At 31.8% G+C, this 14,924-nt stretch overlaps 1 protein-coding gene across 4 annotated transcripts in view; it reads left to right on the top strand.

The window, feature by feature from the left end:
* The window catches only part of MEMO1 (mediator of cell motility 1), a 116,297-nt gene extending 113,378 nt beyond the window's left edge, over nt 1-2,919 (top strand). For all 4 annotated transcript variants that reach the window (XM_061155653.1, XM_061155655.1, XM_061155654.1 and 1 more), the window contains 2 exons: nt 763-867; nt 2,247-2,919. In XM_061155653.1, the coding sequence (XP_061011636.1) occupies nt 763-867; nt 2,247-2,378 (237 nt within the window). In that variant the 3' untranslated portion in view covers nt 2,379-2,919. The remainder of the gene's footprint in view (nt 1-762; nt 868-2,246) is intronic.
* The last annotated feature ends 12,005 nt before the right edge of the window (nt 2,920-14,924 follow it).

Below are 14,924 nucleotides of genomic sequence, written 5' to 3' on the forward strand. Positions count from 1 at the left end.
TTTCAATAGTAGTCTAAAAAATTTTGATTCTCAGTTAAAAATTTGAAAACAAAGCATTCTAGTTAATAAGAGAGAGAGAACTTTTATTTTTTCAGCTTGTTTATAAAAACCTATTTTGCTTAAGCTTTTATCAGTCTGTTATGAGCTTTAAATTGATTAAAAATATATTAACTATTTTCTTAGTTTGTGGTCTCATTTATCACATACCTAAATAATTACTGATAATTAAAATGCCTTACACACTGTTGATATTTAAGTATATGTAATGGAAATAGTAAAATTATAATCGGCTCTTGATTATTTATGTCAGTGGTATGAGTAATATAATGAACATGAGAAAAATAACCATATATCAAATCTAATTTTAGATTTTGTATGAAAATTTTCACAACAGGTTTACTTGTATAAATCTTGTGTGTACACACACACATATGAAAAATATAAAAATCCTGAAATGTTTGAGGATTTGTGAGCTGAGTGACAACTGGGGAAGGTGGTATAGAAACATCCCAGGAGGTTAGAGAAAACTAAACTGGGGATTGAATGTTTTTGTTAATAAAATGTGTATATTGTTGAGAGTTGACTATAATAAGATTACCTTGGATGAATGAGTGAAGTATTAACTTCACTAAGTAATGTGTTTTCTTTATTGAAAAATTATGATCATTAGCTTTAAGTAGCTGTTTTAAAATGTAATTAAATTTAATTAGGAAATAATAAGTTGTCCTTTTTTCTTTCATTCTTTTTTTTTTTTTTTTTTAGGGTATGAGTATTATAGAACAATTAGATCCTGTATCTTTTAGCAATTACTTGAAGAAATACCATAATACTATATGTGGAAGACATCCCATTGGGGTGTTATTAAATGTGAGTATCCTTAGGAAGGCTTGTTTTTTTTTTTTTTTTAAGAAAACATTTAATCTTACTATGTTTCAGAATATCTTAATTGATACCATCTGTGACAGCTTATTATCTTTAGTTTTAGGTATATGTAGTCAATTTTCTTTCTAGTACCTTTAAGATAATTTAAATTTTATTGTTTTGGTTATTTGAGGTTATTTATCACTGTATGACTGGCCAAGATTTTCTTTTAAATACAGAGTTTTTTAGAGTTGAAACCCATTTTTTTCTCCTTGACTCTTAGCCAGTTCCAGTATGCTTTTTACAAATATAAACCAAAGTAAGCTTTCAAGAGATATTGTCTTTCTAATTTTGGGGTTTTGCTTATTAGTGTTCTTGACTCCATAAAAAATAAATGGAAGATTCTGTGCTTGAGTTTTAGATACTGATAATTTAATAAAGCAAGACAAATGGTTTGTTTTTTCTTCTTATAATGGAGACAATAGTATTTCATTTAAAGACTGGTAAAGAGGCAGAAGTTTTTGGTTAGCTGGATTTTCTAAAGAGATAATAACATTAATTTTTTCCCTAATAAGACTGGACTTGGAAGAAAATGTGAGACTCAAAAAGAAGAAAATGTGTACTCAGGAATGGGAAGAGGAAGGAATAATGGGTTCATTGTTTGGAGAGGCAGGGAAATAATGGAATTGGTAATGTAGTCTAGAATAGTCTAGACTACATTAGGAACCTAAAGGTCTAGTGTTACTGTACTGTAATTTGAAAGATAGTACATTATGGATTTTTAGGAAAGGTCTCCTCTTAAGCAGTATTGACTCTACGGGCTTAAATTGATCTCTGAAATTTAAACAAGACTAATCTATACTAATTTACTAAAGTTTGAATTGGATCAAATAAAACTTCAAAGTAAAATTTTAGTAAAATAAATTATGAACCAATTTACAGTTAGATTAAATTCCTGGTATACCTCTTAGATTTGGTACTTAATTTATATACGTTTAAAATTTAATCAATGTCAGACAAAGAAAAGAGTCTTTAACATTTCAAGACGAAAGTGGCCAAGGTTTGGTTTGGCGAATGGAGAGAAAGATACTATGCTTTAAAAATTTTTTATTTTTTAAGTGGCTTTATTAAATACAGGGAGAGATAGAGTAGAAGATGACTGGTATTTATCAAGAAGCTAGATTAGGATATGTTCTTTGAGAGAATGAAATAAAGAATTCTTTCTTTTTCCTATTTAAATAAGGTGATGAGAAATCCAAGAAACGTAGAGTGGGAGGGATCTAGGCTTCTTTTGTAAAGTGAACAAAGTTAAGCTACCAGTGTGTTTAGAGAGTGCTCACTTTTTTATGTGATGTCTGTCATAACCAGTTTTTTTCTTTTCCTAGGCTATCACAGAGCTGCAGAAGAATGGAATGAATATGAGTTTTTCCTTTTTGAATTATGCCCAGTCCAGCCAGTGTAGAAACTGGCAAGACAGTTCAGTGAGTTATGCAGCTGGAGCACTCACGGTTCACTGAAGCTCTGAATCCTCAGGAATGCCATCTGCACATACTCACACTCTGTCCAGGGTCCCAGCCTAACCCTTACCAAGATACTGGTCCTGGTTTGGGGGGATTCTGAAACCTCAAACTAATAGAACTTTCTTCTCTTCTTTTCTAGTAGGTGTAGTCCTTCCTTAATTTCAACTCATTAAAAAAAATGCTTTATAGTTTAGAGCAGTGGAAGGAACGCTGGCATCAAAATATTTTGATCAAAAAAAAACAGGCAATGTAAAGGCACAGTTGTGGCAGTCAGTTTTTTGAAAGTAACTTGTAAAGCATTTACCATATCCTAATTTGCACTCTTTGCAGACTTGTGCACATATACTCTGCTTTCAGAATAGTTTTGCAAATTGTACACAAACAAACAAAAAGGGTGGAAGCTTTTTAATAAAGAAGTTGCATTTATAAATGATCTGTAATAGAATATAAAATTCTCCAGTTATAGTCAATTACTACCCGTATTGTACAACAGATACCTTCTATTTTAGTTGCTAATAAAGGGCTACACAACTCAAAATAGTCTGATTTAAACTTATTGCTCTGTGGTACATATAAAAATTGTTTTTTATTAGTTCCATTTCCGAATTTTTATGTTAAAAGTGGTAAACTTTAGTTCTTATGTAAAAGTATGTTAGGATGTATTTTTATATTTTACATATTTATGTGATTTTTTTTATCACAGATAATAGAGTCATATTTTAAAGTTAGTTTTTAAAATTACATACAGTTTGCATTTTTATGTGTGACATCACTTTGTGTCATTACTATATTATAATACAATATAAATTCAAGATTGGTAAAGAACACAGATGTAGTTCCGTAATTCTCAGATAGTGTTTGATAGGCAGTAGTCTGCAAATGAGGAAACAGTGAAGAATGTTCTTAGTGTTTCTCAAATCATTGCAGACCATACACTGCTGCTATGCTTTTTTAGTGCTCCAAGCAATTTGACTGTCTTACTTGAATTTTTAGCAAGAAGTCATTAATAATAACAGAAAACCACTGGATTTTCTTATAGTTCTGCAATGTTTTTTGTCATGATTTTTGGTGCGGCTCTTCCAACTAAAATAATGGTATGGTGTTGTATTTCTTTAGCCTAGATCAATCCTAGTCACTTTGGCAAAAAAAAAAAAAGTAACTCAATTAGTTAATTATTGGCCATGATGTATGTACTAGATTATACCTATTTTAATATAACACTGGGTATTTATATCACATTGGAGAGCATTTGTATCTTCAATGTTATGCCAGAATAGCACAATTTTTAGATGCCTTGCACCAATTTTATTTAAAGATTTGCATTTCTTACTTACTAAGTACCAACTTTCTATACTCAAGAACTGAGATGAAATACTGTAATCTTTTGGATTCAAAATTACCCACCTATACATGTATGGAAATTATATTCTTACATGTTATTGATTTATTTCCCATCACTCAGATATACTTTTGAGTATTGTAAATATTTATTCCTTATTTATTATATAGACCATAAAAATTTCAAAATTGACTACAGAGTAAATTTTTAATGTTTTCTGGATATAAGACTAATACATGATTATTACAGAAAATTTAGAAAATATTGATAAGTATAAAGAAGAGAAAAAAATTATCTGCAATCTCACTATCCAGAGATAACACTGTTAATATTTTTTGTATTTTCTTTCAATCTTTGTCTATGCTATTTATATGTATGGGTGTGTATTGTGTTTGTGTGTGTGCATAATAACAAAATTGAGATTTTGCTGACCATATAGTTGTATACCCTGCTTTTTATAACCTACCATCATAAGTACTTCCCCATGTTTTGAAAATGTGATTTTTAAAAATGGCTGCCTATTATTCTATTGTATGAATATAACATAACTGAACCGGTTCTCTCTTTGGATATTAGGTTGTTTCTAATATTTCACAGTTATAAATAGTGGGATGGACATCTTTGTATGTGAAATTTGAATTCTATATTAGACTAGTTCTATTTAGGTGAGAACTTTCAAAGCCCTTTAAAATATGACCAAGTTACTCTTCAGAAAGATTGTACCAAATTAGCAATATATAAGTCCTCATCATACCGCCCCTACTCCACTATTACTATTTTTTCTAATCGTTGACAATTTGTTAAGCAAATAGTTGGTTGTTCTTTTGATCTTTCTTTTAGGAGTGGCTTTATAAATGAATTATTTTTTTCCCTTCTGTAATTTTATAGTTGATTGATTAATAAAAAAACACAAGAGGGTTTTTAGGTTGAGTGGGCTATAGCCCTCTGAATATGTTTACTGTACATTTAAATATCCAAAGTACTTCAATATTACTTTTTTCTGGAATGAGCTTATCTTTCTTACTTAGTCACAAAGTAGAAAGAGTTCCAAGCTGATAGCAAAGTGTTGGTTTCTAGCTCTGCTTCTGCCACTAATTGTTGGTCACACCATAAATATTTCATATTGTATTGAAACTTTAACTGTAAAATACTGAGGTAGTCTGTTAAACACTTTACAGTTTCAAAGTTCTTTAATGTTGTGACTTTGCTCTTTAGAGATTCCAATGTCACTTACGTTTAAAAAACTACATGATTGAATTGGATTAGAGGTATTATCTTTTGATTTCAACTCTGCATACATGAAAATCCTTTTTTTAATACAAAAGGAAATTAATTTGCAGTACTTAATGCAGTTAATATTACCTAAATTATTGAACTTAAACTTTCCTACTTTAAGTGCCTTTAAAAGTGTTTTTATTTGAAATACAAAATGTAAAGGAAATTTTATGTAGTTCTATAGTTTCTTTTTTATAATATACTTTTGAGTTATTTGCAGCAACTTTTTTTTAACCTTAGATTGCACAGAGCAGTGTATTTATGGATTCTTCACTGTTCTCATAGTGAGTCCTTGAGAAATGTATGTTAGAGTTTAGCTCAGTGAGCAGGTCAGTAAGTGCTTTCTGTCTCGGGTGGGCAACAAATCTTTATGGCAACAGAGTAGGAATAAAGGATCATTCAGATTCCAACTTTTAGATATTCCAATAGAGAAAGTAGATGTCCTGAGTTAGTTAACGGTTATTGTTGGAAATCTCATATTTTTCTTTGGTAGCAAACACTTCATTATCCTAGATTAAAATTAGTCTTTTAGGGCCAACTGTACAGTGCTGTGCTAAGTCACTTCAGTCGTGTCCAACTCTTTGCGACCCTGTGGACCGTAGCTGGCCAGGCTCCTCTGTCCGTGGGATTTTCCAGGCAAGAATACTGGAGTGGGTTGAACATTTCCTTCTCCAGAGGATTTTGCCAACCCAGGGATTGAAGCCAGGTCTCCTGTGCTGCAGGTAGCTTTCTATGTTGCAGGCAGATTCTTTACCAACTGCGCCCACCAGGTAAGCCCTATCCTAGATTAAAGGTTGGTAAATGTTTTTGTGTAAAGGGCCACACAATAAATATTTTGGGATTTTCAGGCCATATAGTTACTTCCCAGCTATTCACTTTTGCCACTGTGGAAATATGTCTATGCCACAGCCATAGACAATGTGACAATGTGGAAATAAGTCATTGTGTCTGTGCCTCACTGACACATTATTTTCACAGAAAAGATGGTGAGCTGAATTTGGTTCACTGGTCATAGTTTTCTGTCCTAGATGGTTAGTAATTTTAAGCTGCAACAGATGGTTGTGAGTTTCTGTCATCCCAACCCTCTCTTAATTTTCCATATATGGTCCGGTTGCTGAGTTTGAATGTTGTTTAGGATTATAAACAGAAGTGGGAAGTAGGTAAGGGAAACTTAGAAACTCTTAGGAACTAGTGTTAAAGCATTTTGAAGTCCTTTTATTTGCTAGAGCTGATTAGGAACTTTCCTTTCTGCCATAATTAATCAAAAGAGTGAAGAATAGAGGTTGTAATTGGTTGTTGAAAATTATATAAATTATTCTAAGCACTTCGCTACCTAGATGGTAGTTTTTTACCTGATAAGATAAACCTTTTACAGATAAACCTTTTTACCTTCATATTCTAGGACACTAGACCAGAGTTAAGAGAAATTGTGAAAGGGTTTTGGAAAAATAACTACCATCTTCCATCACTATCATTTTAAAACCCCCTCAGACTCCCTCCATATTTAGGAAAAACATAAACTTAGAATAAAAGAGAGTTAAACTTAAGTTGAATGACTAAATTGATGAAAAAATTACTCCACTATTCTTTTCTCATTTACTCTGGATCACTGAAAACTTCATCAAGGGGTAGTATCAGTCTAGAGACTTTTCAGTTGAAAAGTGCTGTGATACAGTTGCTGAAAGGTCTACTGTAATTATAAAATTATTATTGACTAGAGGATGTAATAAACCACATGCACTCTGATACTAAGACTAAAGCTTTTATATTATTGTGTTAAATTGTAAGTGCCACATATCAAGAGTGACATGAACTGTAGTGTTCATAGGAAGGCAGACAGAATGTAGAAAGGCTTGAGTGAAATGCAAAGATATTGGTGATATTTATTTTGGAGGAAATAGAGGGGTTTTTCTTCAGACATTTGAGTGACTGCCATGTATAAGAAGGAATAGAATTGTTCTGTCTTATTTTAGGTAGACAAATTAATTATAAGAAATGAAAGTTTCTGGTTCCACATTTAAGGTTCCATATGAGAACTTCTAAATGAAAATCGGCCCTGTCCTCATAAAATCATTGAAAGTATTCAAACAGAAGCCAAATCAGTGGTTTTCAAAGTAGAATCCCTGTACTATCAGCATCACTGGGGCATATTACCTGTGTAGACCTGAAATTATGGATCACCAAGCTGAAAAACAGGTAACGGAATTAGTACAAATATGAAACTTAATTCATTTGTGTAAAACTGTTAAGGGAACTGTTAAGGGAAATCATTTTTAAGTAAACACTGATTTTGATTTTTAACACTGACTTTCAGAGATTATAAACTGATGTTATTTATTAGTAAAAGTGACTTAGCTTTTCCCAAGCAGAGGTTCTGCTTTAATCCAAAACAGAGCTGTATCAGTAGCAGAAAAGGGTGTTGAAATAGCTTGCCCCTTTTATGTTATATTATTTTAATGTCAAAATATTACTGAGTGACATGTTACAGTATCACATTGACCGTGCTGTATACCTTTGATGAAAGTAATGCTAGTAACTGGAACCTCTGCTTTTTTAAAGTCACTGTTGTGGATGGAGTTTGTTTGCCTGCCATGAGTTTATTAACATGTTCTGTTTGCTGGGTCCTGAGTGAAGAACCTTAAGAGTTTTAGATTTATTTGTCATTTGTTCATGGGTTCTCTAGTGGTCCCAGATGGTTTGTACCTAGGGTGTATCACATTTGCAGTATTTGTTTGTATGTGTTTAATTCTAATACAAGATTTTGACCATCACCCTATAAAAATAATGAGAAAAAAGTTTAAAGCCAGTTGTCCTGATTTTGAAAGCCATAATACAATGCAGTTGGTTTTTCATTATAAATTACACATTATATTTAAATGCATATCTCATACTGTATAAATTGAGGTTTGTAACTTTACTAGATGTAGTCCTATTTTTTTTCCTATCAGCCTAATAAGGAAACCAAAGAGAAAGCAAGTACCATGAAGAACCTATTGAAGGCCATGTATATCAGTTTTGGTCTTTAAACCTACCAATGTAAACTTTGGAAAATATTTTAATTTTTTCACCAGAATATTCTCTGAATTACTGAATGTGATATTATATGCACTTAAGGAAAAAGTATTAAAGCAAGATGAAAACCAAGAAAATTAGAGTGATATATGAATGACGTCATATACATGACAAGGCTGAGTTTTGTAAGTTTTAAAATTAAATACTAGATTTAATAAAATATTCTTACCTTAACAGTTTTTTAAATGGCAGTTTTTTCTGAGAAGTCTTTTTTCCCATTTAAGATTTATCCATTTGAATCTAGTACCTAAGAGGCTTCAATTGATATTTGTTCAGTTCTGATGAATTTTTAAAGCAAGGAGAACAAAAACTTCATTCTCTATATGAAGTGTTTTTTAAAGCACTGGAAATCATAAGCCTTTTAATTGGAAACAATTTTAACTGGCTTTTTCCATTTTCAGGTTTTGATGTGGGAACCAGCTTTCTTACTAATTTTTAAAAGATGATAGAATTTTATATTCCTGAATTCTGTGTAATGCCAATGAAGTGAATGGTAATATAAGTGATCTGATAAATTTGAAACCACTGGCCTACGATTCTTGGCTCATGTTTTACAATATCCTATGGTGTTTACTGTTACTTATGTGTTATTTACCTGTTTGCCCAGTAACATGTCCAGCCAGCTCTCAATTGAAAGATGCTATGGGGGTGCTAGAAGCTTTGAACTGGAATCCATTTTCAGCTTTGCCAGTCAGTTGGTACTGATTTGCTGGAACATACCACAGTCTTTCCTAGAGTAGAGGTTATCTCTTTATTAATGTGTGCTAGAAGTGAATAGTATGACTCCTTTCTACTTTGACCTTTCCACCTTTGACTTTTTATGACAATAATAAAGATACCCTATTATTTAACATATTATACTTTTAATTTAAAAAATATGTTCATGGCTTTTTCTTTTAATCTCAGCTTTAAGAAGGCCATACATTGCTGTATTTTTACTGAGAGAATCCTAAGCCCATATAAATAGCATGACATATAAATTTGTTTGGCTAGTTAGTATCAAGAGCTAGTGTAAGAATTCAGTTCTAATTTTTAGTCCTGTGTGTTACAAATGTTATACTATGTAATATTACTCTATGTTTTGTTTTTGGTGCTCACTTTTTGAGATATCACATTGAATTCAAATAGTAATGTGGATGTGTGGCTTCAGTAAAAATGGGAATCATTTATGTAAAGGTCTATTTTGATTAATTCTGGCAAAAATAGATTTCTTTTGGTGGATTAAAATATTCCTAATAACTGCAGACTTCTCTTTCCTGGGAGGTTTACTTTTAGACCTCAAAATTCTGATCCATTGCTTTCATCATTAAAAATGCACTCTTTCTTTGTAATGAGATCATGACAGAAAATGAAATTTATTTGTATGTGAGGCTTTCTGATGGTGAGACTTTGCAGCAGACACTTGACTCCCACCGTTCCAGTTCACACATGAAAGTGTCCTGCAAGTACCTGCGACTCTGGGATTTTCTCACCCACATGCAGGGCAGATCGGATGGGAATTGGAGAATAAGTTTTCCAGCTTCCTTACCCTTCTGGTAATACTTCGAGGCATGTTTCCTAGAGTTTCCAGTGGGGCTAGACCTCACTGTCCTCAGCAGCAGGAAGACTGGACTGTTAAATAAGTATTCTTTATTTTCTTCCTCCTCTGTCTCATTTCCCATTCATTTATCAGTGTTTTCTGACGTTACCTCCCAAATGAAATTCTTGCCTTTGAATCCTGTCTCAGAGTCAGTTTCTGGGGTCATCTAAAAAACAAGTTTGATATGAAAAGTAAGTCATTACCAATGTTCATTAGATATGAAAGATTTTTTTAAAGGCAGTTACTTTGAATAAAATTAAAAACAAGTATTAAATATTCTGACTTTTTTAGTCTCACAATCATGTCCATGTTCAAATGTGTTTCCTTAGCTTTCTTTCATAACAAAGGAAAGATTCAAGGTAAAAAACTCTTTAAGTAGAAATTCAAGGTAAATGTCTTATGTGGAAAGCTTTCTACTAGATCTGTTTGTTCTGTTCTTCTAAAAAAAAATTATAGCCTGATTTTCCAGATGCTTTATAAGGACACAGTGGGTTATCTATTTTGGTAGAAATTGGATTAACATGGAATTTGGTTCAGCCAAAATTACAGATTATAGTCTACTTGAATCCAACTTTCTTATCTCTTACTTGGTTTATTCTCCAGCAGGGACCACGGTTAGCCTTGCCAAACATTGATTGTAAGGATAAATTTAGTCCCTGGCTAATTTCCCCAAAGGTTGTTCTTTGGTACTTGTTCAGTAAAAAACTTTTTGATTTATTAAGGGTTAAGGAATAGGGCATTTTTAAATTGAACAAGCCCTACATTAAGTCCAATGTATTGTTTAAGTACATCTTTGTAGTTCTTTGATACCTTTTAAAAAATTAGAAATAATGATTTTTATATGATTTTTGAAAATTGATTTGAGAGATTTGTATTCATTTTAGGCACATATTATCAATCTTTTTTTCTCCCCACGTAAAAGTTATGTTTGTGTGTCTGAAATGTATTATCTATTTGATTTATGTGATGGAACATGCATGAATTTAACAAAGTTTATAGTTCTGTTTATAGGTGCATCCTAATATTAGCATGCACAATATTTTTCCATAGGAAAAACAAAATATTTAAAGAATATATTTTAGTTATCCTTTCTGTAAAGTAACATCTTTAAACATTTATATTTTTTTAAGCAAAAATACTAGTGTATACAGAGTATTTTCCTTCAATGTAGATGCTTGTGATACCTTCACATTCTGCCATGTTCTTTTTAATATAGGACAGGGCATTTATAGACCTGTGAGGTTGCATTTTTCTGTTAGAAATGATCGAAGGTCAGTTGGGTGATTAAATTGGGTAGTATGGTTTAGGGGGAAAATATGTTCAGGGGAAAATAAGTCTGACTTTCTCCTGGGATACCTCAAGCTGGTCTAAAGTGGAAATTGCTCAAAATCTCTTCAGTGGCATACTAGAATAGCTTGTGCATGTGTGGTAAGTTGCTAAGTGTCTGACTCTTAGCAACCCTGTGGACCATAGCCCACTAGGCTCCTCTGTCCTTGGTATTCTCCAGGCAAGAATACAAGTAACTATTCATTTATAATTATAAACTCGACTGTTTAAAAAAAAAAAATCAATCTTACTCATTTTATAAGTATAAGCTCAATTATGTAAAAAAAAATCTTGTTACTTTTTAGTCATGTTATATCCCAACAACTACCTGGTTTATCAAATCCAGTTAAGGCTTTTGACATTTGAAATATCTCAGTATGATAGGTTGAAAATCTGGAATAAGAACCAGAGATGGTTTTAAAATGTATCAAGAAGGCATTCTCATTTCCTAAAGACCAAATATTTTCTATAAGGAATGTTAGATAAAAAATGTGGAATATCTTTTTACAGTCTTTACTGGAAGCTGATTCCTTGTGCTAAATGTGAACAGTCTCATGATAACTTGATGTAAAACAAGCTTGAAAAATTTCTCTCTTCAGAGTTTACATATTTTCCATCACCAGTAGGCCACTTATACAGTACCTCTATACTGAGTCTTTAAGTACAACCTGACTTTTTTAAGGTTTAAAAATTGCTCCCTGCCTACATTAATGTTAAGTACTTGTATTTAGCAGTGTTATATTTCTGGATGTTAGTTAATTTGATGAACCTTACAGCGTTATTCTGTTCCTCAGAGTTTTACTTGGTACAGTGTCTGAGAAAATTAGCTTGGATAAAACAATGATGCATATTTTACAGTTAAAATATTTTAAAATTTCTGTTTAATGAATAGATCTCCATAATTGCCACAGATAATTTTGTGATTCTGATTCTGGTAGTTGCTTTTGTGTTAGGAAAATATTGTACCTTGCAGTACTTGATTTGTATTTTTTGCTGTTTTTAAAAAATCTTCACATTTATTATCTCCTAACAGAAGTAATTTTTAGCTAAATGTTCACATTATTGAATGAGGAAAGTCGAACCAATTGTTAGGACTAAAACAGGCTGAAATTTAGATTTGGTGTTCTGCATGGAGTTTTGTTATTGAAAATCTAAAGGATGTCAGTTTCCACTCAAGTATTTATGCATTAGAATTAATAATGGATTCCAAATCACTTGATTTTAATTTGCATTTTAAGTGTAATGTATAGATTCTACTTTATTAGTAAGTGTTGTTTTAAATTTCTACCTTCATTTAAGCTTGTTTTTAAAATGAAGATTAAAAATTTTTTACCTCCAACTAATAAAAAAAAGAGGAGAAAAAAAAAGAGAAAAAAATTTTTTTAGCTAATAGAAATTTAGGTAAATATGTAGTATTTAAACTATTGCTAGTTTATTACTTGAAAGGAACTTTGGTTCACTGTGCAATAATAGCTTTTATGTGGTAAAACTACATGTTCCTTTTTTTTTTTTTCTCACTTGAAATACCTCTTTAACTGAAGTGATGTTTGTCCATAATAGCTTCAGGTTTCTATGACAAATTCATATATGATTGAAGTGACTCTTGATATAAAATGAGTTAGAAAAATTATTTTTTAGCAAACTGAATATTAACTTTAATACTATATGATAACAAAAAGCTATCTGGCTTGAATTTTTAGCCTTTCTTGTTATTTCTATCCTATTATTTCCCCTCCTTAAAAAAAAAAGTCTACATTGCCAGTGCCTTCTCTACAACTTTAGGAAAACTGGATATTTGGCAGTAGAGTTATTTTCACTGAATTTTAGTCTTTGTGCCTGAAATAAGCAGTACTGACAGGAAGATATAATTAACTTCCCTCTCTTGTAACAGAGTTTATAGCACTTAATATTCTTAAAGAATAAACCTTTACCAAATTTTGTACTTATTTGCAGATCAGCCTAGGAACACCCTCAAGAAAGCAGTAGGTGGATTGTGTAGAAAATAGAGACACAGAGATTATTGATCATGGGGATTTTATCATGTTCACTGAAAAATAATAATCTTTCAAATAAAGATAATGAAGTTTATAAGTGGAAAATAATATGGTTAGTCAAAATATTTTTAAAAAAACTAAACTCTTGAAGACAAACTAAATTTTGTCTTCAATTTAGGAAAAGGGTATCTTTCATGTATTTGGCAACAAAACAGTAAATGCCAAGATTTATCTGTTTCTCTTCCCCTTTTAGTTGGTTGACCCAACCAAGGAGTTCAATAGTAGTATTACTGGTTTAATTCTATAATGCTTATTATCTCCTAACATTTAAAAAGACATTGCCTCCAAGATAAAAGATGTTGGTAAAAAGAGAAAAGATACTGGATCTGTATCCATCCTTCTTTTTTCTCTATTGTATTCCCCCTCCAACCCCCACCAAATATTAAAAACAACAACAACAATGACAACAGCCTACTTCTGTAGACCTGAAGAGGCTGCTTTTACCCAGGAGAAACTTTTTCAAGATAGCTCAAAACCTGTGACTTCTGTTCATAGGTAATATATTCATCCTCTTGTATCCTTAGCCGTGACTTTTTAATGAAGACTGAAACTCAGGAGATAATATCCAGCAGCCCATGTTTGTGTGCAAGAATGGTGTTAGGCATTTTCTTCCATTGTAGGGGATGTCTCAGATGCTTTTTTTATGGTTCCCTCCAAGGAGCTTTCCAGCCCCCCAAAATAACATCCTGCCAGCATGACCCTCTTCTTCCCCCTTTTCCCTCTCTCTCCTTTTCTGTTTCTCCTCCTTCCTTCAGTGAAATACAGCAAGGAAAATAGGACCCTTTAAGTATGCAATTACTGTGTTTCATGTTCTTAATTAGCAGTCATAACTTCAGCATTATCTCCTAACAAGGCAGTTTTACCATTAGTCATATTCCTGTAGTTCATTGTCCTCTAAATATCAGTGTCAGTTTGGGTCACCTTTAAGTGTATTGAACATAGGGAAAAGGATAAAGGGAAGAAACAATAACTTATAACATTACTGGGTTTCATTGCTTATGGTATTTAATGTTTTAATCTTTTGCCAAATGAAAAACAATCTTTTAAACAAAAAGGGAAAAAAATCATTTTATGCAAATGTTTGTAAACATGTATGTAAATACGTTGTTTTACCTCCAAAAATCATTAATAAAAATGGATTTTTAGTTTCTTCTTGAATGGGGTTCCTTTGTGTATAGTAGGGCAAATTTTGCAAGCCTAAAACAACATTTAAATAGGAGTTTCTTGTATCACATGATATCAGAAGGGACACAGCTTTTTCTGTTTTGTTATTTTTCATCTTTTGTCTCTGTTTTCCCTTTATCTTAGAAAGAATGTCATTTTTCTTTTTTTGATTGAGGCATAACTGACAAATTATATTAGTATACATTGCAAAATGATCTCCATAATAAGTCTAGTTAACGTGTCACCATACAGTAATACAATTTTTTTCCTTGTGATTAGGTCATTTGAGATCTTGCTTTTAGCAGCTTTCAAATATGTAGTACATTTTTATTAACTATCGTAACTATACTGTACATTACCACCTCTATTATTTATGTTTTATAGCTTAAAGTTTGTTTCTTTTTTTTTCTAGATTTCACCTTTAAGTTAGATCTTACATTATATACCTTTCTCTGACTTACTTCACTTAGAATAATGTCCTCAAGGTCCATCCACATTGTTGCAATTGGCAAGATTTTATACTTTAAAAATGACTGAATAATAATACTCTTATGTCATCATGTCATTACCATAGTTTCTTTATCCATACATCGGTGGATTCTTAGATTGTTTTCCTATCTTGGCTACTGTAAATAATGCTGCAGTGAACAGAGGTGCATATATCTTTTTCAGTTAGTGTTTCCATTTTTTAAATGGAATAAATACCCAGAAGTGAAATTACTAGATCATGTGGT

Source organism: Dama dama, chromosome 11 (assembly GCF_033118175.1).
Source record: "Dama dama isolate Ldn47 chromosome 11, ASM3311817v1, whole genome shotgun sequence".
Lineage (NCBI taxonomy): Eukaryota > Metazoa > Chordata > Mammalia > Artiodactyla > Cervidae > Dama > Dama dama.